This window comes from Schistocerca americana, unplaced genomic scaffold, assembly GCF_021461395.2.
Source record: "Schistocerca americana isolate TAMUIC-IGC-003095 unplaced genomic scaffold, iqSchAmer2.1 HiC_scaffold_49, whole genome shotgun sequence".
Classification (NCBI taxonomy): Eukaryota; Metazoa; Arthropoda; class Insecta; order Orthoptera; family Acrididae; genus Schistocerca; species Schistocerca americana.
This window is the reverse complement of record NW_025726225.1, coordinates 2089220-2116751: the sequence shown is the minus strand read 5'-3', so window position 1 is coordinate 2116751 and position 27532 is coordinate 2089220. Positions and strand designations below refer to the sequence as shown.

At 40.8% G+C, this 27532-nt stretch overlaps 1 protein-coding gene across 1 annotated transcript in view; it reads right to left on the bottom strand.

The window, feature by feature from the left end:
* Positions 1–589: 589 nt before the first annotated feature.
* The window catches only part of LOC124585255 (dehydrogenase/reductase SDR family member 11-like), a 62177-nt gene continuing 35234 nt past the window's right edge, over positions 590–27532 (bottom strand). Inside the window, exons 5-6 of the mRNA XM_047131383.1 lie at positions 23436–23565; positions 590–634 (exon numbers count right to left, since the gene is read on the bottom strand). Of these exons, the coding sequence (XP_046987339.1) occupies positions 590–634; positions 23436–23565 (175 nt within the window). The remainder of the gene's footprint in view (positions 635–23435; positions 23566–27532) is intronic.

Genomic DNA, 27532 nt, shown 5'->3' with positions numbered 1-27532 from the left:
TGAATACCTCTGAAATTGGGAATCACATCCATTTATGTGACTTGTTTCGTAAGTAATCAGTCACTCACATTTGATGGCACTGACGTTTCATACATATTTTAATGTTTAATCTTCCACTGTAACAGAAGAACCTTACGATCATAGACACATACCAAAAGACTGATGTTAATGAAGTTTGTTAATATACGAGTTATTAACCCATGATCTTCAGAAAATTGACAGGGCTGCTTCACATGCATAGATTGATTCAGTTTGTCTCTGTTGTAGCGTGTGTCACGTTTATTTTCCACTGTGTATTTTTTTACTGTATTACTGATGATGCCACAGATGTAATCTTCCGGTCGGAGGCTCTCTGAGCTGTTTCCAATTTGAACATCGCTATTCATGAAAGCTGAAGGTTTAACAGCAAGCTATATTCTGAAGAATTTCGTTGCCAAATACTGTACAGAGAAACTGTTTCCTTGGTTGTTTACACTTATATTATGCATTCAGAGTTTCTATTGCATTTTGCGTCGTATACTCGAGTACTGCTGCTGTAATAGGATACGCAGCGTCTTTGGCGAATTTTATGAAGCACTTTAATATTTCGTCAGCAATATAAATCTCCTGTTGGACGAATGATAATATCGTAGACCTGCAACAGAAAAAGGAAAATTATTCTCTGTTATACAAGCACACAGAAGAGAAGATACACACGTAAACAATTGAGAAATCTAAATGCACCAAAGCAAAGACATAACACATTTTGTTAAAGTCATTTTACAGTATGATATTCACCAACTATAGTAGCAGTGTGTATATTAGACTCATTGAGTCCAGTTGCAAAGATATACATCTAAATTCGTGACAGGTATTTTATTAAGTCGCATTGCGTTTCGGATACGGTGAGTCCATCATCAGTAGATAATGTTGCTTCGTCTTTAGCCTATGATTCAGTATTTCGTCACTCTACCTTGTTGTCTGTCAGTTACGGGTTTTGTATATTTTGTGTTTGGGAAAGTTAAACTCTTAGAATGAGATTACTCCTAATAAGGCCTTGGCCTGAATCAGTTATAACATGGCAGGTCATGTCATGTCACGCCCGATGTTAATATCGATGACGTTAATATCGTTGTAGCAGTATATTATGTAATAATTTTTTTAATATATGAGAGTAATAAAATCTGTTTCTGGCGTTGATTGCTACAACTGTACACAGCACGAAAAATCTGCAGACAGTATTAGAAAGATTACTGTCATTTATAAATTTTAATTCTGTGGAAGTCTGTGGAGTGTACACATATTAAGCAAGTTAGTAAATACATAAATATAGTATATACTGTAATTGTCAAATATGTCTGTCACAGGCAGTAAGAAAACAAGAAACAGAGCTTTAAAATGCTGCATTAGTAGCAAATATGTATTATCGTACGAACACAAATTCCCAAAAGCACTTCCAGTTTTGCGAACAACTGCTTTAAGGTGCTATCTGTTATGTCAACTGACAAACAATTTTTCAGGCTTCCGAGCACTCATAGTCGTTGATTGTCATTAGATGACTAAACCCGATGCGTTCGCAGGGGAAGGTCGCAGAAACCTTGGCTGAAACATCAGTTTTGCCTTCCAGCGGCAGTTATAACACATTGGACAAGAAAATAATTGGACGCCCCCAGAAGACATGGTGAAGTTTATACCGAGTAACGCTTCCTACGGCCTCAATAACAGCCTCACTTTCCTAGACATGGATGCATGCGCAGATTAGGTTAGGAAGTGTGCCATAAGGACGTTGTGTCCTCTCCTGAGGCATGCTGGCCCTCAGTAGCGGCTCCTTGATACCCTGGAAACTCTTACTGAACGGAGTTTACGACCGAGCTGCGCATGCGCATTCTTTTACCAGGAGAGATCTAGTGGATTTTCTGGCCACAGGAGTAACTCAACATACCCCAGACATTTCACAGAATCGCCGGCCCTAGTGGCCGAGCGGTTCTAGGCGCTTCATTCTGGAACCGCGCGACCGCTACGGTCGCAGGTGCGAATCCTGCCTCGGGCATGGATGTGTGTGATGTCCTTAGGTTAGTTAGGTTTATGTAGTTCTAAGTTCTAGGGGACTGTTGACCTCAGATTTTAATTCCCATAGTGCTCAGAGCCACTTTTTAGTTCACAGAATCACTACCATGTGTGGAAGTACAGTGTCCCGTTAAAAAAATGACAACAAGATTTTGTTGCATAAGTGATAACACTTGAGGACCCACGATGTCTGCTCTGTACCGCTCTGCTGTTAGAGTTTCTCCAACTCCCAGCCTTGACTGAACTCACAGCTGATGGATCCTCACACGAAGACTTAGCAGTAAAACCACTATATATGCCTCTTCGAAACACTGGAGGAAAGGGACCTCTTCCCAGTTCGCCGCCATATTCACCGGCGATTATCATCAGGGCGCGTCCAGAACTGTTTTCTAGTCACGGCACCACTCCAAACGCATCCACCTGTGTGGTGTTGGTAACTTTACTCTACGCAGGGGACGGTAATTCCCTAGTCTGCCTGCTGCTGGTCTCTGACCACGGTGCGAGATTAGACGGAATGTTCAGTACCCTCTCTCGGATGACAGGTGCGGATGTGTGCACGAATCGGCGATTCTCCCATTCCGTGGTCTGTTGTAGAGGCCCGGAACCTTGATAACAAGAATGCGTGGCCTCATTTCCCACGCCGTCCAATGAAAGGCAACATCGCAAATCTGGACGCTGCACTATTCGCTCTAGCGGCCTAATGGAGGCATTTCGTATTTTTGTCATGCGCTGATACCGCTGTGTCATTCGAGTACGTGGTATCTATGTGGCTTTCACAGTGATCACTGAACACTTGGCGTTCTTCACGCCCCTCGTAAATCCTATGAGGACTGGTAACAGCGCTCGACATGAACGACACTGACGCACCGCGGTCCCCGTTCTACCAGTCACAAATTTGGAAGTCGGATCATTTACATACCCACCGATTGCGAAGTTATAGTGATATCCGGTCATGTGTTCTGAGTGCTTCACATACTTTCTCAGGAAGTACAAATGATTATAAAAAAAGGAAGAAACTAAAAATGCTCGCGAAATAGCGATCGGTAGAGTTGAGTGGTTTGGTCGTGAAACTGATTCCTGTTTATGTTCTCCAATAGCATGTGAACAGTGCAGGTCTGTGAAGAAACGGCTTTCAGAATAGAGATCATATTACCAGAACTGTGTCACCGTAACTGACGTAGTAGTAACCAATCTAAAAATGGCTCTGAGCATTATAGGACTTAACTTCTGAGGTCATCAGTCCCCTAGAACTTAGAACTACTTAAACCTAACTAACCTAAGGACATCACACACATCCATGCCCGCGGCAGGAATCGAACCTGCGACCGTAGCGGTCGTGCGGTTCCAGACTGTAGCGGCTAGAACCGCTCGGCCACTCTGGCCGGCCAGTAACCAATCTCTCTGTGTCCAATGTTTGCATTGTTATGAGGCATTCTAGCATTTCTGCAAACGACAATGCCACGGAGTAAGCAACAGATCTTACTGAAGCTTCAGGTAGGTGAAATAGGTTGCGGTCGTTAAAAAACTTGTCTGAGGGCTATCAAAGCTGTATTGACAGTCGAGTAGGGAACAGACTATGAAATAGTACCAGCAGCAAAGGTGTTTGCTTTCATTATTCCAGCCATGGACGCTTGCAAAGTTAGCCTTACCTCCTCTCTACTCGAAGTGAGAAGACTTCACAGGAAGAACAACTCTCAAAAGAATAAAGACTGTTGTAACATGAACGTGTGAAAGATATTCGTTCTACAAGACTTTGCTTTTCCATAGTACAGCTGTGAGGAAGTTATTTACTGTTCATTCAACAGAACTGACTTGACGTAGGAAGCATTTTAACTGAAAGAACAATAGTAACCACCACCTGCCGGTCCACATTCGGGAATATCATTTAACGTTGTTACTATCACTTTCCTTCAAGATTGTTTATTTAGCAACAAGAGTCCACCAGCGTGTATATGAAAAGATATTTTAGACAGCCATCCTCCTAGGCTGCGTACCTTTGATATTATTTTACAGTATTAGTTAGTGTTAAAATCCTGTTTTCTTATTTCAGTCAGCCCCATACTCAAGCTACAATTTCTCATTTTAATTAAAATTGTTGCTGTCTGACTAAGTGTCCGTGCTGATTTTCTGGGGCAGTATATGGCCCACACTCGCGGTTAGTCATCTAGAGAGCAACGCTGGGTGTCCCTGCTGCTCACTGATGCCCATTCGCTCCCACATTCTGGCCACCCGCCCGGCAGCTGCTGAGAATATGTGCGATGTCTTTGATGTGAAACAAGTACGGCTCGGACGTAACTTCAACCCTGCCTTGCTCAGAGTCAACTCAATGTCCAGAATCCAAATCACAATAACTTTATTTTTAGCAAATATAACAGTTGTAATAAAGCTGGGGCAAGTAATGCATTTCAATGTCACAGCACTTTCCTTTATTGAGAGTGAGACAGAACTGTATCTCCATCTGTTCTCTTCACGCTCTTCTAAGTCTTGGCAGGTGAGATGAAAGGAGAACGGGGATAATCGAGCGTGGACTGAGAACGGCTCAATCATTTATGTAATTCCCGTAAATCCCCAACAGCGTTCATAGAAACACCTACACTGATGAGACGTAATATTAGGACCAGCTGCTTAGCTGCGTATTGGTCCACCTTTGAAGCGCAATGCAGAAGCCATTCAGCGTTCCATGGAATTTTGAAGTTCTTGGTAGGTTTCTGCAGGTATGTGGCGCTAGATAGCAACGCACAGGTCAGGCAATTGCCACAAATTACAAACCTACTGTTTCTGGGAACGAATCTTGGCCCAATGTCCTATATGTTTCAGATCAGTTGAAACTGATGATCAAGACAGGAGAGTCATGTGAATGCACTGTAACACCCCTCAGACAACTTTAGCACGGTTCTGGATTTGTGACACGGACAGCTATCCTACTGCCCTGCCAGATGTCACCGCCGTCGAGGAGGGATGTAGGTGATCCACAAAAACGTTCACGCAGTTCACAGCTGTGAAGGTGCCTTCAATAACTTCCACAGTCCCATGGAAGCCGAGATAAATGTCCCTCACAGAACAATACTACCCCAACCGGCCTCTATCCATAGCGAAGAGGTCGTCACGACCAATAACCTGGTGACGCAAAAAATTTTGATTCATCCGACTAGGCTACACTTCTCCATTGATCCAAGGTCCAGTCACGACGATCCAGTGCCCGCTGCAATCGTGATTGCTTCGGTTAATGAGGGAACGCCTGGGAGTTGCCTGCTGTTGAGGCTCTTGTTGAGGGATGCAAACAATTGTGGGTGCACCAGCATTGTGCTCTGTCGTCGCATCTGCCACAAATCGCGCCTAGCCTGCTTCACGAAGTGGGCAAGCCTCGGGCTTCACCATTCTGTGATGAGGCGTGAGGTCCACCACGTTGCGGCCCATTCGTGGTTCACCGTCGTTCTACCACATTCTGCATGTATGTATGTTCTCAGAAAACTACCGTAATATACATTTCCTATCCTACTCATTTCCTCTCTCCTTCCACTCGCATAAAGGGTGAGGGAACAACAACTGCCTATAAGCCTCGTTACGGCCCCGCATTTCTCTCATTTTATCTTCGTGGCCCTTAAGCAAAATGTACGTTGGTGACAGTAGACTTGATCTGCAGTAGACGAAAACAGGGTCGTCGTCCCTCCAGGTATTCCCATTTCAGTTCCGTAATAGCTGCGTGCTGATCGAACCTAAGGGTCCCAAATCTAGCAGCACGCTCCGAACAGATACCATGTCTTATTTTAATCCGGCCTGTCGGGCATCCCAAACACTTGAGCAGTAGTCAAGAATGGATCACACTAGCATTCTGTACGCCGTCTGCTTTACAGATGAACAACTTTTCTCAGAATTCTCCAAATGAAATGAAGTCGATTATTCGTCTTTCCTACTACCTGTCTGAGCTACTGAATCCATTTCAGCTCCAACTGCACTGTTACGCCAAGATATTTTATTGATGTGACTGTGTTAAGCAACACATTACTAATGCCGTATTCGCATTTACAGGATTATCCCTGCTATGCATCAGCATTCTCCGTATAGTATTGTTTCTTCTCAATAGCTGGGTTGCTTAAGTAGTTTATATATGCACCCTGTTTTTCTTTGACAGCTTTAATTATATCCTCATTCCAAATTGTTAGGCCTTTTCTTACTACAGGCTTTCTCCTGTTTGGGTCTGGGATGTCTTCAAAATCATGAATGAAAAAGTTCTACATTGATTCACACTGTCGGTTAAGGATTCATTGAGGTGATTTTAGCTTGTGAATGTAAATCCCTCCTGTAACCCTTTGTTTATAATATGTGGGCCACAAATTGTTATTGATATTACCAAAAGAGTATTCATGATGAGCAATATACGATGCAAATATGGTCTTGTTTAAGTTTTTGCGTCCTGTACAGAAGCAAGAAGAGGACATGTTAATTTGCATCTGCCAGGCTTTCAATGCCACTCTTCACTGGATTAATGTGAAAAAATTTTATTCTGTAGTTTAATGTCTATGTGGAACGGTATTTCATATAGTTCAACAGTTGTCACCATGTATTATATCCCGACTAACTGTCAACTAAGCAGAGTGAGTGTGGCTACAAGTACATCGGGCAAAAGAAAGACTGTATCAAGTGGGATACATAGTCAGTTTACGCTTTGATCGGATGGACAAGTCGACAGCGAAAACATCAGAGGCGGGCACATGTTCTCCTTTAATCAATGAGTTTTCGATTTTTTTTGGATATAAATATGCAGTCAGTTGCTTTTTTGGAGTTTTGATACGACTTATTGTACTATCAACTAGTTTTCGAGCCACTGCAGGTTCATAACGTAATGTACATATTACATCAACATTATGTCGTACACCAAGTGTATATAGACGACGTGGTGATAGTGCTGGCAGAGATAAGGAAAATTTTGTAATTAGTAACAAAACGGAAAGGTTGTTATTTTATGGGTACTTACAGGGCACTGCATGGTGATATCCAGAGTAAACACGTTCCCACAATGCTCATTATCGATTATACACAATAGTTAACTACGGCTGGTTTGATACTTATTCACAGAAGGGAAACACTGGATGTAATTACAAACAATATGAAATCGGTAGATGTCTGTCTTTCCTACTCATGATCTTCGGCGCAAAGGGCTCTTCATGAGAGAATACAAGCACAGATAGCATATTTAAGGCAGTTTTCCTAGCTGCAGGTATGTTCTTATATTGGCAATGTACATCTAATATGGATTAAAAAGTCACACAAGAGACAAACAAACAAAGTGAAATATTAAGTATGTAATTAAAGGGCAAATGGGTTACAGTACGCCATATTTGTTATGTGACTATGAGAATATAATTTATGCAAGAGGATGAATATTTCTTATCACCTTCATTTCTCTTTCTGTATTAGGCAGGAATTGCCTGTTATGGCACCCATCTCTGTCGAGGTATTCTTTGCTCTCTTCTCCCATGGCACTTATAATTTCTTGTCTTTTAGGGAAGTCTCTCACTCTCCATTCTTTGTTGATGTTCGTTAAATTTTCTTCTGTAACCTCGAATTTTAGCATTGAGTCTAAAGATTTGCAGTTCTTCTCTAATAACTTAATTTCTTAGCCTGCCTTCTCTTGTTCAAACTTTAACACCTCTAAGGAATTTCATTTCTTGTGCCTCAACCCGGCTTTCTTGCTTCTTGGTAATCATCCAGGTCTCACTTCTATAGAGCAGTGTGGAAACTGCAACAGTTTTGTAAAATTTAATTTGAGTGTCTTTCCTGGTTTTGTTTTTTAGGTACCTCTTAACTGTTCCACATACCCAATTGAATTTATTTAGCTTCATTTCAATATCTCTGCTGTAGCCATGTGTCATTTTACATCCAAGGCAACAGAAATGGTTCACTTGTGGTAAAATCTTCTGATCTATCAGTATTTTGGTCCCGATTGGTTCTTTCCCCATGAAGGCCATTGTCTTAGTTTTTTTTTTTTTAAAGTTCCATGGTAAATTTTTCACTTATTTGTTTTAGCGAGTAGATTCCTTTCTGACGGTCATCTTCCTTATCTTCTAGGATCACTGCCTCATCAGCACATAGTAAATTATTTAAAAGAATGTTTCTGTCTAGGTAGAATCCTTTATGAAATATTGATTTCCATATATGTATTATTTCATTAATGTTGGTGTTGGACAAAGTTTGAAAGATGCAGAACTTTGTTGTACCCCTTTGTTAGTTGGTATCTCCTTAGTTGTTTCACCATTGAGATCTAGGCTGATATTTGTGTCTTGATATAAACTTTTTATCACATTTACAAGATGCTTTGGATATCTGCGATTCATCATTATTTCCCAAAGTTTCTGTCGATTGATATTGACAAAAAATTTTTTAAAGTCAATAAAAGCAATGTATTTTGACTTATTACACTCTCTTCGTTTTTCTGTTATTTGTTGTAGAATAAAAGCCGCATCTATTGAGGAGTGTCCTTTTCTAAAACCCATTTGTTCCTCATGCAGTCAGTACTGATTCTGCTATGTTTTTACATCTTGTATTTAAAATCTTAGCATACATCTTGTATGCTGAGTCCTGTAAACGTATTCGTCTGTAATTATCACATAGGCTTTTATCTCCTTTTTTAAAAATTGATATCACTGTAGCTGTTGTCCAGTCGTTGGGAATACTCTTCTTCTTCCAACATTGGTTGAAGAGATGTAGCAGTCGTTGGTAGCATCATTCCTCCATATTGTAATAATTCAGCTTTAATGCCGTCCTTTCCTGTTGCTTTTCTGTTCTTAAGTGATGTTAGTGCAGATGTTAATTCGTCAGACTGATTTCATCTAATCCTTTCTATTCTAGTTGTTCAATTTCTGTTTCTTGTGCTTTATGATCAAACCACAATTCGCTGTACAGATTTATCCACTCTTCTTCTTCAACACAATTTATTTGTATTTTATTTCTTTCTGGTGTGTTTCATGCTTTTAAAACCTTATTTGGCATTTGTGGTCTTCCATGGATATCATGTTCGATATTAGAAATAAAGCTATCCCACTGTTCCTGATGTACTTTCTTTACTACACGTTTAGCATTATTTCGTTTCTCCGTATAGTATTATTTCTTCTCAATAGTGGGGTTGCTTAAGTATTTTATATATGCATCCTGTTTTTCTTTGACAGCTTTCATTATATCCTCATTCCAAATTTTAAGCCTTTTCTCATTCTAGTCCTTTTCTGTTTTGGTCTGGGATGTCTTCAAAATACTGAAAGAAAAAGTTCTACATTAATTCACATTGTTCGTTAAGGATTCTTTGAGATGATTTTAGCTTGTGAATGTAAATCTCTCCTATAACCCTTTGTTTATAATATGTGGGGCACAAATTGTTATTGATACTACCAACAGAGTGTTCATGATGAGCAATATGCGATGCAAATCGGGGCTTACTTAAGTTTTTGCATCCAAAGGCCTCTTTATATTCTTTGTAGCACGTTGCAAAAATTTTCCCGTTTGTCCTGTACAGAAGCAAGAACAGGAGCATGTCACGCTTTCGATGCCACTCTCCATTGTATTAATGTGAACAACTCTTATTCTGTAGTTTAATGACTGTGTGGAACGGTATTTGTTATAATATGTGGTCTGAAAAGATTTGTAAGTTTGTATGACACTTTGTCAAGAAATGTAAGGCGGGCAAATTTTGGCGTTTATTTCTTGGCTTCTGATGGTGGTGGTAGTTGCCTAAGTTAACTTTCGATTTTTCAACTAGGTTGTTTATGAGGGAACTGTTATATATTTTTGGCTATAGATTTAAGTATGTTCATTGATTTACATTCATCTGCTTCACTGATGGTGTTGCATAGCGTGCACTTACAAGATGACCCGAATAGATTTTGTGTTGGTCAGGATGGTATACGTTATTGGTAATTGTAACATCAGCAGTGGTGGATTTTCTATATGTTTGGGAGGTATGCTTGTTCTTGTGACTACAAAGACTGAAAATAGTCATATGAATCGAATTAATTCCTTCATGTCCCTGATCTTCAACTATGATACTGATATTTAAGTACATTTCATTCATGTCATCAACTAAATTATTTACTTCTTCTTTTGGACCAGTGAAATGTGCCATTGTGTAACTCACGTATCTTTTATACCACATAATTTTGGCGGGATATTGTGGATGAGTTAATAGTTTTTGTTGTAGGTTATGTACAAATAAGCCTGCAAGCAAACACACCAGGTTACTATACATTGCCAGACTAGTATCTCGTGTATAATACTTACCATTGAATAAAAATATATGTTACAACATTAATTCAAGCGATATCCTGAGTTCAGAAATTTCTCCATTGATTAGCTTTTCTGTACCTGATAAAAATCTTTTGTATTACTGACAGGTTGTATTTGAAGAATATATTTCTCTAGACGTTTACTATGCCAATGGAGGCAAATACTGCAGTGTCTAGCGTTATTAGATACTTAATGTTGCTAATTAACACAAAAATATTTTTAATTGAAAAGATGTTTTCGATAGTTTAATATTTCTTCAGTGTATTATTAAGATTTGTGGTATTTTGTGTCATAGCTTGTTTATAACATTTACAATTGGACATATAGGATAACCACTTTTGTGAATCCTAGGTTGAGACCTTAGCCTCATGGACTGTTTATTCATTACAACACGGTACTGGGCTTCATTAATGGTTAGTAAAAAACTTAAAATTTAATAATTTTTTCAGCTGACCGTTATAATTTAGGGGTGTGGTCTCTTTTTAGTTCAGTGATAATGTTAGATACAAAAAATTCGATTGGGTTGGAATTGTAGTCACTTCGATACACAATAACTGCTGTGTTGCTGTTATCCGCTTTTTTTAGAATGGCACCATACCCAGAAAAGTTTCTGTTGATGTCTGTATTATCTCTTTAATTTGGATTGATGTTGAAAATTTGTTTACCTTAAGATTTCCTTTTATGATTATTTGCTTTATGATCTATGGTTAAATTTAGCTATGGCACAGGCTATTTTGTTGATAATAATTAAAATGTTCACATTATTGAGTAAATTGTATGGTTCTTTAGAATCAGGTGTAGTCTAGTGTGGAATTTATTACTTTAGTCTTTGTTCAATGGCTGTACTTGGGAAAACCCCTAAACACTGTGTTTTTGGGCACCAAAAGTATGCTACTAGTTGTGCTGCTGGCCGCTTCTGTAATGGTAAATCGCTGAAAATTTTACCGTATGTCCTTAACATGATGTTCTCTGGGAATTTCTAAACCTTTCTTCGATTTTAACATGTCTTACAGGGATCCAGAGGTTTAAATTCACCGTACATAAGTAAAACATCTGAACTGAGGCGTAAATGTAGTTTTAACTGACGTAGAGACCGCATGGCAAGGGTTCTGACGTCACTATCTTGAGCTGGAAAGTATTCGTTGGTGCTTCTTAACTCCGTAAGCACCTTACAAAAAATTGTATGAATTTTTTTGTACTTTCAAACACCGCATGATTTGGTATACTGTAGGCGTAGCCTAAAAATATTGAGCTCTTCTGTGTAAAGGACTGTAAAGTGAACGTATATTGGACGGAAAACGATTCTGTTTTAACGTTACAATATATGTATTTATTTTTCGTTTATATGTGTGGTAGTATGTAAATACGTCGAAGTATATAAGTAAAATGTCAAGACTTTACTGAGATACAGACTTCATCTTATACAAGCAGCACACCCTGCTGTAACAGGGCAAAGAAGGGAATTAGTTGAACAATTCTTCTGTCGGAGCACAGAAAAGACAAATACGCTTACTCTGTAAAAGGTTCAGAGAGAAGTGGGGAACCAGCTGCCTCAGTCCATTTTCCGCCTTCGCCACCAAAAGTTTTCGGCATGAGAACATATTCATCCTTTCTTGTGCTGCAAGACAGTAGCAGAGAGACACTGACATTAGAAAAGAGATAGAGAGAGGGAGAGGATTTGGGGGATGTGGCAGCGAAAGAGGAAGAGATGGATGAATGTTATAATAGTGGGAACTAAAGAGAAAGGAGACAATGGAAAACAGAAAGAGAGATAAGTGGAACCACACATAGGCTTAGAGGTCTGGAACGTTCCCATCCTCCCTCCCAATCAATAAAGTTAACAAAAAAAGACTGCCCACTTTCTCCCACATCACCCATGCTTTTAAGTTTCCTAGTCTAGAGACCAAAGCCTCAGGGAAACCTCCCCCAAGGACACAAGTGGAGAGGAGACAATAGAGGCTGAAAAAAAGATAACAATGGCAGTGTGACACAGAGAGACAATGAAAGTGAAAGGAGGAGACAGTCGTAAGGAAGAGCGAGAGAAGAGTATGATGACAATGACAATCGGAGAGAGACAGACAGGAGAATGTCCAATGAGAGAAGAAGTAGACATGGGAAGGGGACGTAGCAGTGAGAGGGAGATGATGAATACAATGACATCGGTACTAAGAGGGACTCAGCGCGACTGCTACGGTCGCAGGTTCGAATCCTGCCTCGGGCATGGATGTGTGTGATGTCCTTAGGTTAGTTAGGTTTAAGTAGTTCTAAGTTCTAGGGGACTGATGACCACAGTAGTTAAGTCCCATAGTGCTCAGAGCCATTTGAACCATAAGAGGGACTGGGTAAAAGGAAATAGAATGTTGTGTATTAAAACAGTGCGAATATTTCACATGCCAAAATCATTGGTGAGGTCGTCGAAATGAGGACTGACACAGTTGGTTACCCACTTTTCAGTTAAAGTCTTTTATAGAGCAGTCCATTTGCATTCTTTGTGCTCAAATTGTGGTATTTTACTGCTGGTATATACTGCTACATTTAACAATAACTCGCAGGGTTCCCTAAGTGATCGTAGTAATGTTGCCGACCAAAGTTTCTTTTCATTTTGACTGGTAAACAGAAGAAAATTCTGTCCTATTGTTCTCATCCTTTTCATACACTCCTTTATTTCCTTTTGAATCAGCAGAACTAAATATGCTACTTTGTTTCTTACCCAATAACTTGTTTCCACTTACGTCAGTTTCATCTGTGTCACATAAATTCCTCATAAGCGCTATTACACTGTCAACATTCTACATCCTGTTATCGTATCTCGAGGTGGATCTTCAATTATTATTATTATTATTATTTTTATTATTATTATTATTGGCCCTTGATGTAAATTTAATATTTATCTGTAATGGGCTGTGTGCGTTTGTAGCAACCAATGTTTTACACTCCTGGAAATGGAAAAAAGAACACATTGACACCGGTGTGTCAGACCCACCATACTTGCTCCGGACACTGCGAGAGGGCTGTACAAGCAATGATCACACGCACGGCACAGCGGACACACCAGGAACCGCGGTGTTGGCCGTCGAATGGCGCTAGCTGCGCAGCATTTGTGCACCGCCGCCGTCAGTGTCAGCCAGTTTGCCGTGGCATACGGAGCTCCATCGCAGTCTTTAACACTGGTAGCATGCCGCGACAGCGTGGACGTGAACCGTATGTGCAGTTGACGGACTTTGAGCGAGGGCGTATAGTGGGCATGCGGGAGGCCGGGTGGATGTACCGCCGAATTGCTCAACACGTGGGGCGTGAGGTCTCCACAGTACATCGATGTTGTCGCCAGTGGTCGGCGGAAGGTGCACGTGCCCGTCGACCTGGGACCGGACCGCAGCGACGCACGGATGCACGCCAAGACCGTAGGATCCTACGCAGTGCAGTAGGGGACCGCACCGCCACTTCCCAGCAAATTAGGGACACTGTTGCTCCTGGGGTATCGGCGAGGACCATTCGCAACCATCTCCATGAAGCTGGGCTGCGGTCCCGCACACCGTTAGGCCGTCTTCCGCTCACGCCCCAACATCGCGCAGCCCGCCTCCAGTGGTGTCGCGACAGGCGTGAATGGAGGGACGAATGGAGACGTGTCGTCTTCAGCGATGAGAGTCGCTTCTGCCTTGGTGCCAATGATGGTCGTATGCGTGTTTGGCGCCGTGCAGGTGAGCGCCACAATCAGGACTGCATACGACCGAGGCACACAGGGCCAACACCCGGCATCATGGTGTGGGGAGCGATCTCCTACACTGGCCGTACACCACTGGTGATCGTCGAGGGGACACTGAATAGTGCACGGTACATCCAAACTGTCGTCGAACCCATCGTTCTACCATTCCTAGACCGGCAAGGGAACTTGCTGTTCCAACAGGACAATGCACGTCCGCATGTATCCCGTGCCACCCAACGTGCTCTAGAAGGTGTAAGTCAACTACCCTGGCCAGCAATATCTCCGGATCTGTCCCCCATTGAGCATGTTTGGGACTGGATGAAGCGTCGTCTCACGCGGTCTGCACGTCCAGCACGAACGCTGGTCCAACTGAGGCGCCAGGTGGAAATGGCATGGCAAGCCGTTCCACAGGACTACATCCACCATCTCTACGATCGTCTCCATGGGAGAATAGCAGCCTGCATTGCTGCGAAAGGTGGATATACACTGTACTAGTGCCGACATTGTGCATGCTCTGTTGCCTGTGTCTATGTGCCTGTGGTTCTGTCAGTGTGATCATGTGATCTGACCCCAGGAATGTGTCAATAAAGTTTCCCCTTCCTGGGACAATGAATTCACGGTGTTCTTATTTCAATTTCCAGGAGTGTATTTATTAACATTATAAAACTTAATGTAACTTTTATCAAACTTCGAATACCTATCTTTTTAGTGTAAGAAACCTGTGCAAGATGTTGGATTACCTATGATAGTCTGTAATTTTCGTAGGAAGAAGAAATGCCTAATTAAATAAATATTTTATACACAGAAAAGGTTATCTGCATCTTTTATGACCATTGTCAGTACGTACTTGAACGTGTGGAGGTTGCGATAACATATAGATAACTGCATCCGCTATGTCTTCAGGTTCCATCATAGGCGTATGCATATTTTCTAGTGCTTCAAGCGAATACTTTTTTAAGTTATTATATATAGCTGTTTTCACAATTCCTGGCGATATTTCCTAAAACAAATATCAAAGGTTAACAAACAGAAGACATTACTTAGTTTTAAAAAACTGTTTTATTTGCCCTTGAAATTTATTATTTATTTAAGGATCATTTATATATTTCTCAAACTTATTATCCTAGTTCAAGTATATTAAACGTACGACGGTTATTGGGCAAGTAAGAAACAATCGGTCACAAAGTGGAAACCGCAGTGAAAATCAAAAATGTTTGTTTTGGAACAGTTAGTTACAACTTCCACCTCCTTCTGTACATAGTCGCCGCTCCGACTTAGACGTCCGTTCTAGCATTGTACCAACTTTAGAATACACTCATCAAGAAGGCAGCTTACTGTGTTTTCCGACAATTTTCTACTCCGGTCTGCAGCTCGTTGTCTGTGTCAAAATGTTGTCTTCATAGCCGGCAGTTCATCTGAGCAGGGACGAAAATCTTTGGGAGCAAATTGCGGGCTGTATGGTGGGTGATCAAACACTTCCCATGGAAAACGCTGCAGGAGCGTCCTCACTGTCCTTGAAGTGAAGTGTGCGGTCGGAAACTTTCATAAACAAGATAATGCATGACAGTTACGTCACGTGGAGTTGCATGAAACGAAGCCAAAAACTCCCGGCACGCCTCATATTTTGTGGAAGTCACCATTCTCTGGGCATCGTTATGCACTCATTGTGCGCTCAGAACTAGAAAGAGCAACTTTACACTATCTACCGGCATACTAGAGACACTGTCCAACATATTTGTGGGAAGTCTGATCGGATTTTCACTGTGGTTTCCATTTCGCGACCAATCATTCCTTACTGTCCAAATTAGCCCTCATACATTGTGAAATAAAGGTTTTACAACAGGTTTCACCAATAAATTACATGACTTGTTCAGTCTAGAAAACGTAAAGAAGGGTTGTTAGGTCAGATTCACTTTTCACGACGTGTTAAACTCATAAACAGAGAATAATTTCAATTACATAATTTAATTAGTGTGATGCGTATGTTTGGCTTATGTACACTAAAGTTCAAGCCTGATCTTACTCAGTCTGATTAACGAGCTACTATTTTTCCAATCGTATATAAGTATTGTGAGACAGATGCTTTCGAGTAAGTGTTTAGTGCATCCACAGAATGGTGTGTGTTCTTAGCTAATGAAAGAACTTATACATGCATTACTCGGTCAAATGTCTTGAGAAATCCATGGCTGTTAGTAAGTTATGTTACGTAAGTAAAATTGTATAAAGACTCGTTGCACTACTTTTAGGCACTCTTTCTGAAACATGGGTAAAATTATTTTTATGTGCGTCTTTAGGTAGCTGATCTGGCGAGAGAGTGAAACGGAAGTATAGGGCCAGAGCTTTATGCTCGTGGGTACACACACACACACACACACACACACACACACACACACACACAGTATCCCAGGAATACTGCAACCAACTTTCGTGGGCGGGGGTTGTTGAATGTGTCTGGAGGAACAATTCTAGAATAGCAACCCGCGCTCAGAAAGATCAATAGTAGAAGAATGCGGTAGTTTAGACACTAAGTCAGTATTTTCCAAAATCCTAATGTGGAATACAAGAGGCAGGACAAACTCAAATGTCTCCATCCATTAACAAATTAAAAGTTACTTCTATCTCTTCTTTCGTTGCTCCACGAAATTGTACTGGATAGGCATTGAAAAATGTGTATGAAATTCTGTTTAGCAGGAATGAATCAAATTTGGAAGTCCATCTAGTTGGGCACAGTTTCATCAGAGCCTAACACGTCTGTTAGTTCATCAGTTTCTTTTATTTGTCATCTCTGAAACACGTAATCACTGAAGAACACATACATTCATGGCCCTTTGTCGTAAAACTGTTGCAGTTCCTACATATTCATGACGGAATCATTTCGTAGCAAATTTTGTTGCGTAATGAACAACATGTAAACTCAGTATCTAGGTAAAATGCTTTACTTCCTGATTGCAAACCTGTGTATTTGCCATTCATAGATACAGCATAATTATATTATTGACCACTGTATTTATCCAGCTGTATTTTCATCTCGTCTAAATAATTTTATTATTTACTTTTCAAAATTCTCAGTATCATAGCCACTTACACCACTGCTTTCCTCATTTCAATCTCATTTCCATTTGAGTTAGTAAAATTTAAGTGCAAATATCTTATAACACAAAGTTGGTCCATTCTAGAAGTAGTAGGGCAAGGAGAGAAAGAGACAACCTTGAGCCCAACCTAGAAGTCATTCTGGGAAATATCACGCAGTTGAGCTTTTCATATTTTACTGATGTCAACATCAGTATTTCCTTATCTCCAGTCACTCGAGGAAGCATCTCACGCTGCTCGTCCCAAGGTCAAGGAGGAGAGGGCCTGTGCACACCTACTGCCACTGTGGAAATTTTGCATTAAGCACCCCCCGTCCCCGCATACACACACACACACACACACACACACACACACACACACACACACGCGTTGAGCACCCCCTGCATTCGTGGGAGCGAGATTCGACTGCTGTTCACATGCATTACTAACTTCCAAAAATTCGTTTAAGGACTGCCTATGCCTGTCCTCACGTTGGTACCTAAGTATCATTCGCTGTGGAATACTGGAACGAGTAAATTGCATTCTTCTTAATTCACAAATAAAAACCGACATTTGATCTAAAATATAAGTAATAAATTAGGAATTCTTATTCATTGAAAATGAGATTTTTACCTTAAATACTATCCCACAACGTCTGAAAACATAAATAAGAGCAAGTCCATTTTCACATCTTGCTCCTGTTACTTACCAGATGGTTGCATGAAAAATCGATATTTCTCTGTAAATAATTAAAAATCAGCATTTGCTTCGAAAATGTAAATAAAAAATTAAAAATTCGTATTTGTTGAAAGTGATCTGTAGCTTAAATGCGACTCCACAAACCCAGAAAACGCGAAATAATTGCAAATCCCAATTCCTCCTATCACCAGCAGAATACTGCACTGTAACGTCGAGTCCATAGTTAGATCTTTGTACCACGACAATAGATGGCTCCAGTGTCAATTAAAAAACAGCAGCAGCACGAAAAATGCATAATTTACATTTCTATTAGAGGTTAAAACGCTGTCTGATGTTGCAACATTGCAACACTGCAGTGTAAAAGAAAGTGTGAGTTAATTTCCACATATATACAGACGTTAAATTAGTGACCAAAGTCTGAAATATGCACCCCAAGGCAAAGGTCAACAGTCGTCATTTTAGAAATTAGGCCTGAAAATTCTATGTCGTAAAACTACCCTATCCAGGCCTATAGCTGCAGAAAAATATGTCTACGTTGGCATTCAAATAGAGACACTGGATCTAATTATTCACAACACACCTTCAAAGTATGTATTTCAAAGTGTTTAAATAGTGTGAAGCACCAATTTAGGAGGGACATCGATGATACGTCGTGTTGTTCAATATAAAAAACATAAACGAAGCTTTCCAGTGGCAATTATTACTATTATTACAAATAGCACAGCACGTAAATAACTGCAGCTTGCAGTCAGAAGGCCCTGTAAAAGCTTTATAGACTGTATTTGACCGATATTAACCCTCTCAATACCAAAGGGTTGGGGGGATACGTTACTTTATGCCTTCCTTTTGGAAATATTGAAATCTAGTCAGGTGTTTTATTTCTTAAAATTTTGTAAAAAAATATTTATTGTCTTTAATGAAGTCTTCCCCCAGATTCTATGAATCTTCCACATTTCTCGTTTAAGTTTAATCGGAAAATTTAAGTTTAAGTGAGATGTTCATAAAGTCTTCCGCTCTTGATAGTAATGCGACTTCCCACGACAGTCGTCTTACTCCACAAATAATAACATGGTGTGACCTTAGAACGCGGGGAAAGTATGTGTCTCTGGGTTGACAACAACAATGGTCTCAACAATGATTCATTTCCGTTTGGGTCTTTATTGTTTCCTGTTCAAGGGCACTTAGTTCAGTGTTAGATACAACTGTGATTGAAAATGTAGCGACAGTCACTTAGTGACAGAGGAATACCATAGATCCTGGAAGAATCTACAGATTCTCAAGTTGAATTTGATGAAACTGACGACTAGTTAGTGAACCTGAAGAAGTATGTGTTGTGCTCGAGGATATGGACAGTGACAGAGAACCTAAGACTGGGAACCTAAAACTGATGAGGAGGCAGCTGCCAGTTAATGACAAGTACATTACAAGCACTGGAAAATTTTTTAGCACCAAACCTCCTCACATTAGAAGACTAGTGGCACAAAACATAGTCAGAATGAGAAGGCATAAAGGCGAAGGTAAAGTAGGAACAACAAGAGAATCATTCGAAATTTTTTATCTCCAGAAATTGTCAACATCATAATAAAGCGTACCACTGAAGAGGCACTGAGGCAGAAAATACCCAAGACAGACAGTATTGAACTCATGGCGTATATAGGACTTATTTTTATTATGGGGAAGGAGAATGAGAGTAAGTCATCTGTTATGGATTAATGGTCCTACACTTCAGGAAGGTTTGTTTATACTGTTACCATGAGCCGAATCACTTTCCAGCAGCTGATAGTAGAGAGTCGAGAAGCGATCGCAGGAAACCTGATAACTTTGCTGCAATAGGAGTAATTTTTCATAAAATAAATTAATGACTGCGAAAATATTATTTTGTTGGGATGCACATTGTTACTGATGAAATTTTTTCATTGTTCCACGGCAAGCGTCCCTTCAAGACCTTCATGAAGGGAAAACCTGGTAAATACGGTTTACTTATACGCATGCTCACAGACGCTAAAACCAGATATGTTCTCAGCATGGAGCCTTAGGCTGGGAAAAGAAATGATGGTGCAAAACAACAAAATTCCGCTGCAGCTGCGGTCAAACGCCTGGTGGTTCCTCTACATAAATCAGGGTGGCATGTCACCACAGACAGATATTACGATTCAATTGATTTGGCCGAAGATCTATGGAGGAATCACAAGCAAACTCTCTTGGGAACATTACAAGCTAATAAGAAGCATATACCTCAAGAACTGAAAGATATCTCATGACGAGAATTACATTCTAGTGAATTTGCTTTCAGTGATACTAGTACTGGAAATATTCCTATTGTTTCTTATATTCGCCATGAAAGATCTTAAAGAAATTTGCTGTTTCTATCATCTCAACGTTATGACGCCGCAGTTGGTTCACCTACTGACACTAAGAAGAAAACAATTACAAATTTACATTACGGATTCCTCCAAATTGCTTAACCTCTAAGGATTATTACGGAGGAGTACGAGACCAGCTGACGAACCCTTTGGTTAATAGTTATTAATAGTGAAGCCTCAGTATTATGTGATTGATAGAAGATCAGCACCGTCATGCCTTTCACTGTTGCATGGACAGCGAATCCTGTATTTTAAAAAAAGGAAAAACAGTTTAATTAGCAAAAATCAGTCTGACAAGTAAAATGAACAGGCAAACTGCTGCGCAGTGATTTATTTCACCCCATCATTTTTGCAGTGCAGTCCGAGCAAAGCCGAGTTACCCGTTGCCAAATAAGGAACAACTGTAGGGCATAAACGAACACGACTCCATGTTGTCTTGTGCACTACGACCAGGTAACAGGTATACTTGAAAAAAGAGACAGCATTGGTCGTATATTTTTTACTATTGCAAAATCGATTTTCTGTCACTGAGTGACCATCTTCAGTGCTGTATTGTATTTAAGTTATACAATATAGCACTGAAGATGGTCACTCAGTGACAGAAAATCGATTTTGCAATAGTAAAAAATATACGACCAATGCTGTCTCTTTTTTCAAGTATACCTATTTTGAGAGAAATTAAGATCAGTTTTGATTTACAGAGTTTCACATAAATTAAGAAGCTGCATTTTTCTGATAGGGGCACATTTACATTACGTAACGGTTAACCATTGTGTAAGACAGATTGTTCATGATAAAGCCACCCTGAGTATTCCTGTGAACCATTATTGACATAGATTCTAATTTACAGACGGTCAGGTGTGTTGTAGATTAATCGGAATCTCATACATAAGAAAAGTTATTTGCAAGGATCTATTTGCGTTCAGGAGTAGGGAAGCAATAGACGATTCCATATCAGAGATGGTAACCAGAATATTAGAACCTTTCTTTCAGATAGTTAGCGAGAGATTCACTCACACACACATACAGAGCAGTTTGCCAATTACGAAACAAAAGCATTTAAAACACCAATTGTAGAGAATAGACGGGAGCAGAGAGGGAAAAGGGCCTTGAAACACAGCGAAGTGGGATGTAAAATACGCGAATCTATGCTGTTTACAATTAGACACAACGTGATGTGGAATAGAAAGAACGCAACATACCAGACTTCATTTACTAAAAGTGTTCAATGATTATCATCCGACGAAGCATATAATTTTGAAGATAAGTTGATAAAATATTGACAACAATGTGGTTCCTTTTATTCCATGTAAGATATTACGGATGTGATTACAGAGAAGTACATTTGAATAGCGATGAAGTGACGACCTCTTGTGTGTACTAAAAAGTGTACAACGCTCTGAGCAATAGGGTTCCCGTTAAGCCACACTTTATTATTAGGACTATCCCGGCAGCCTCTGAAAATTGGTGACTGTGTTTCACTTCACTCTGAAATGAGAGTCCCATTAAAAGGCTGAGACAGCTAATGGACGACACCGAGTTTCCAAGTACCTGATATACCTGAGTAGGAACCTCAAAGGCCTTCCCAGTAGAAACTAACGGACCTTCTGTTGAGCTGGTGCCATCTTGGCGACTCTGCAATGCACAGAACAGAAACCAGAACCCATTCACGAAAAGCTGGCGTGTGAGTATGTAGGGAACTTGATGCAGACAGTGACTGGTGCATCGAGTCTTGTGAGACTGCCGTAGGAACATCTTGTCTCAATACTGGTCGCCGTGGAGTGATTCTCTGGAGTGGGATCGAAGTGGTTGGCAGCCTGTAACGTCGAATGATAGGGTGGAGCTACCTAATTTCTGCCCTTTATTGTGCTACAGTGGAAACTGAGACCACCATTAACATGGTGACACTATGGGAAATTCAGCGCCATCAAAAACAGGATTAGGGGGGAAGAAGAAGAAAACTCTTGAGCACGGTCCTTCGAGGGGATGGAATTGGTTGATTTGAGCGCACTCTATGTGAAGAGGTGACAGCGTTTCGGAGTGGGCACTCTGACTTGCCATTCATGCGACATTTCAACATGCCTCGTATTCAGTTTCCAGACTGATTGAGCCTTGCATTCATCCAAAGATCTACTGTCATTTTGTGACATCCACAGCTTCCGTTCGTTGTCGGACGGTTCTTCTTTCAGTCCACTTTTCCGATTGTGTTCTTGTTACCTGACCTACAACTGCAAAAATATAGCTTGGATGTCACCCTTGCAGGTAAATTACTGCAGATAAAATTCATCACGTGTACTCTGGGAGACAGCAAACAATCGATTTGCAAGGGACAGCAGCTCTGTGCCAATGTCGAGTGACCGTTTCTCCTGCGGAACGATTACTGAGAAAACATCGCACATGATGCGTATTGAACTGTTCTCAGTGTCGCTTGTAAAGCCGCGGCCGGCTACAGAGAAATGCGAAGATAAAAGCCACCGGCTGTCTGTCAACAGCCACGCGGCACCACGCAGCCTCAACTGCAAACTGACAAGTCATGCGGGCCCACCTTCGCCTTCTTCCACCACTGATTTCAGCATGGCAGATAAAATGGTCAACTCCTTGCTGCAAGTCTAATTGCTGAGCAGTGTCTTCTTCGTACTAGGCCTGAGAATTCCGATTATTTGTTGAATCCAAGCACGGAATAAACAATTACTGTTACATGACTTTAATATTTGATAGCCGTATTTACTAGATGAGTGCGACAACAGGGGATTACTTCATTGCATTTGTTCCCTTATTCATTCTTTCAGCAAGGCCAGTGGACCAAGGTGCCCATGGAGAGCTTCTATGATGGTTGGAGCGCAGGAGGGAGTGGAGGAAGGCAGTGGGACTGCGGAAGTAAGGAGACGGATTCTGTGTGGGTAAGTCAGCCAGTAGGAGTCTTGCTACCGAAGGTTGGAGTCAAAAACTCGGAGCATTGGATCAGACAGACAGCAAGTTTTAGATTGGCACACAGTCTGCTCCATAGTGGCAGATTCGTCTGTGAGATTGTGTTAGCAATGGTTTATTTAATTAACTTCCTATGTCTATAACGAAGCCTGGATGCTTATAATGAGCTTTTTAAGTTTCTGTTTACTCCATTTCCTTTCCTGCAATTTATGTACACTTGTTTCAACTGTCTATTTACCAGACTGGAAAATTCTGTATGATTGAAAAGTGTATTTACGTAACCACAAAATTAAGAAACACCAGTCCCGCTCGGAGGCTTCGAAACGAAACAACATAATGCATTTGAAACTCACCCCACACCGTATGTTGCTCTTCCTGGCAACCAGATCCTTCTTCAGTCCTTCAATCAGAGCCTTGACAGCATGCTTGCTGGCGTAGTACATCGAGTACAATGGATCGAATGGCATGATATGACCAGCTATACTGAAAACAAGAAAAAGAAACAAACTTGTACTGCCTGTACTATGTGGATAAAGCTTATATACTGTGTAACTTGGCAGGATTTAACCACCAAACATGAATAATTTTGACAATTCGTATTTCATTTACTTAGTAGGGGATCGCAGTTTTTAGGGGGGCGGGAGCTATCGAATTATTAATCGTTCCTTGGTTGGTGCTGGGTAGCCTTATACTAACATTTCTGTGGAGATGCAAACTGAGAATGTAATTTTCTGACAGAAAGGCGAAAGTGGGACTTCACGGTACCTGTGATCGACATGGATGCTGCTGGGAAGCCAGTTTCATGGATCTAAAAGGAGAATGCTGATAGTTTACAGCCCAAGACAGTCGCCTCATCGTGAGGCCGGTGGAAAGGACTTCTCTTGATTGACCTGTGGTCGCTACGGAGGCTTAGGCGAGATGACGCAGAAAGCATGAGATTGTAGACATAGAATCTTACAAGTGCCACGAACAGCGTTTTTCAGCATAAGGAATGTACGTGGGATGCCTGCCGCAAATGCGTGTTAACGGCCGAAAGAAGTACTTACGCGAAGTGCCATCCCGCATTTCTGCCAAAAGACACAGAAACGTATTCGGTTAGTTCAATTGCAGATGGAGGAGAGGTCATAATTTGTTCTAGAAACTTCTATTGGGCTGAACATGAGCTGTAAGAAGTTGACTGATAGCTTCTTGATGTGTAGAGTGGAAGGTACTCAATTTGTAGTCGGGGCTGTGATTGGCTGTAAGGAGAATACACACTAACGACGGGAGGTTTACTAACTGGACGCTTCTGCCGGGGGGCGTCTCTTGGTGGTGTCGGTAGGATATATTTGACTACAAAGCGATTTTGAGAGCTCTCTAGTGAGTGTCGGTGAGTGAAAAACTTAGGTGGATACCGTTTCGAGACATGGCTGGCGAGGTGTCAGAGAACTGTCTCAGCATTAGATTCGAATGTGCTGATGTTGCCACTAGGAACTGCATCATTCGTCTCTCTATGAACAGAGGTATGTACCTGTGCTTCTTCGGGGAGACGAAGTCATTACAGAGAGCTACTTTACGACGTTACATTTATGAAATGTCTCTGCTCCTGGCTTATAAGGAAGTAGAATTCTTAATTCGTCATTTCACGGAAGTGGCCTCGACCCCAGGAGGTTGCAGACGCCGTTTGACGTCCTCTGTGTAGTCAGAATTTTCAGCTACGCAAAGCACTTTGTCTCTACGACTACTGGCAGCAGTTTACAGATAATCGCTCCAGAATTGTTCTTCACAGAATTCAATTCGGCGATATACGCACCACGGCTCGGCAGATAGGCACTTTTTCAGAATACGAGCGTTCCATTTATTTGATCTCAGTGCCTTTTACTGCCAGTGCCAGTAAGTGTAGGGGCTTTCTTAACTTAGATGTTAAACAGTGTCAACCACTTAAATGTTTCTGTCGAATAAAATCTCAAATTAATATCAATGAGTAGCAGCTAACGTCCTATGCCAATGAATGATCATTTCACATTGTTTCTTCGAGAGTTGTTTTTATAATAAAAGTATTGTCAGTACCCGGATGATCTACTCTTGCTAGAATTAGACTCCAAACACCGATCTTGATCAAGTCAGAGTGGAGATTTGTCACAACTTGGGGACTAACCCAGACGGTACTCCCAGTTGGAGACTGTCAGTGGTAAGGTTAATTTAATTCACTTATTAAGCGTGATCATGCCACTGCCATCACATCATTTACTGCCATACACATAATCACACGCAATTAGAAGGGGTAGTATTGGCACTGAAGTGACAGCACTCTTATGAATACGTCTGTATTTCTCATTGTTTTCTTTCCTTAAAATACATAAACTTCAGTGTGATACTGAAGAAGTTGCAGATTCCTCCCTACCAACCATAGGAGCGAAACAGAGGATTAGGTGTGAGGAGTGTGTTTGATAGATTCGACAGGTGCAGGAACTGATACACCAGATGTGCTGTACATTTAGTTCCTCCGAGGAATTTTTCGTTGATGAGTATTACTAATGTTAGTATCAACTCTGCAGCATGTTGTTGGTCGTAACAGTGAGCAAGTGACAGTATTTAGCACTACTGGGCAGTGGTTTAGGCACATGATGAGTTAGTACACAGATATAGCAAAATGCCTGCAGCTCTACAGAGAGTAGGTTATGAAGATCTGTAGGTTACAATAATTGTATGCCTTTGTTTCTATAGTTCAAGTGAACACAAAGAAAGCACACTGCACGTCGTCAGGTCTACGCGAAGAAGTTTTAATGTCCCGTCGACATCGGGGTTACTAGGGACAAACACTAGTCCTGTTTAAAATGATCACATTAAGAAATCAATGGTGGCCTTGAAAGAATTATTCTGGCTTAGGCCTTAAAATGAACAAGGAAACCACAGGAAATTTTCATGGGGATCGCTGGACGGGGGTCAAAAATCCACACCTCCACCTTTTTTATGTACCATACCGTCTCGCGCAATTCTAATTTTCCTGTTTCCTTAGATGCATGAGAATTCTAGATGGTAGCAGAATGCTACATTACTTTCACAGACGCTGTCTTCTAAGGGGAAGCGAAAGTAGATCCGTTGTAACGACTCCTTCATTCGAGAAAACCGTGTATAATGCAAATATTTTTTTCTGACAATCAAACGTCTTATCTACTCTGGTGTCAAAAATCCAAGCAACAAACAGAAATCATGCAAGGTTGCGTTAATTTTGCAGCAGAACAATATAAACAGATGACAGTAAAGTAGAAACAATGTAAAAAATACAGAACGTAAACAACTGCACCATTTTTTCTTCGTTTTTTTTTTCAGCTTAACGCATTTTCACACACATTCCGACGACTGGTTAATGTGACTGTCCCGCTTCCATTCTCTTCACTGCAGAGAGTCTGATAGGCGACTCCTCTGTGCCACACGGCACCGTCTGTGACTGTGTACACCACGACCGCGGTTGTCGGACTACTCGACAAATACTGCCTCGTTTGATGGGTGCTCTGACGTCATCGTTGGCGTTACCGGAATGTCATCGTTCATGCAGATCACGATTGTATGGACGTCTGTTGACATTTGCTATGATTATATCGTGAATTATACAGACAACGGGGGAATAGTGGTTTAATTTTGGACACCAGTGCAGACTGTGGAGATAAGAATCAGTTTTCATGTTCGTTAATAAACACGCAAAAATACAAAAACTTCTAGCCATTCTCGAAACGTGAGACGTTGATTGGAAATTCGGCAACGAAAACGCCCAACAACAACAAAACATAATCGTAATGGATATTTTGCAACTTGCGCAGTTGTTAAATTTTTCATCGAGTGCAGATAAAACTAAAGTTCAGACGAGGTCGGCTGTCATAGACAGGACATTACCGACTGTCACTCACGCAGACACACACACACACACACACACACACACACACACACACACACATATATATATATATATATATATATATATATATATATATATATATATACCACCGCCCGAGCCACCACCACCACTACCATCACCACCACCACCACCATCACCATCGTCACATCAACACTACCACCAACAGTAACAGCACCAGATTAACAGTAATGATTCACAGTGGTGTCAACAGTTAAGTGAAAACGAAGACCATAAACTCTAAAAATAAAAAAACCAACTGCAAATCTTCAAGTGTTATCTTAAACTGGGTAAACACTACACAGTTTGTAACAAGTGAGGTAGTGTTTGTTCTTTTGGCAGCTATAAATATGAACCAATACCTCGAGAAAAGAGTATTCGGAAAACGGAAATCATTTTATTATTTTTCAACGACAGTACACGATATCATCACCTGTAATTCTACTGTCCGAATTGTAAAGAAAGTATCTAGTCTTCTAATAATGAAAGGTAAATGAGGTGTAAAGCTAAACCTAACAGGAAAAGTATCACGCACGCTTATAACGCTGCACGAAAATT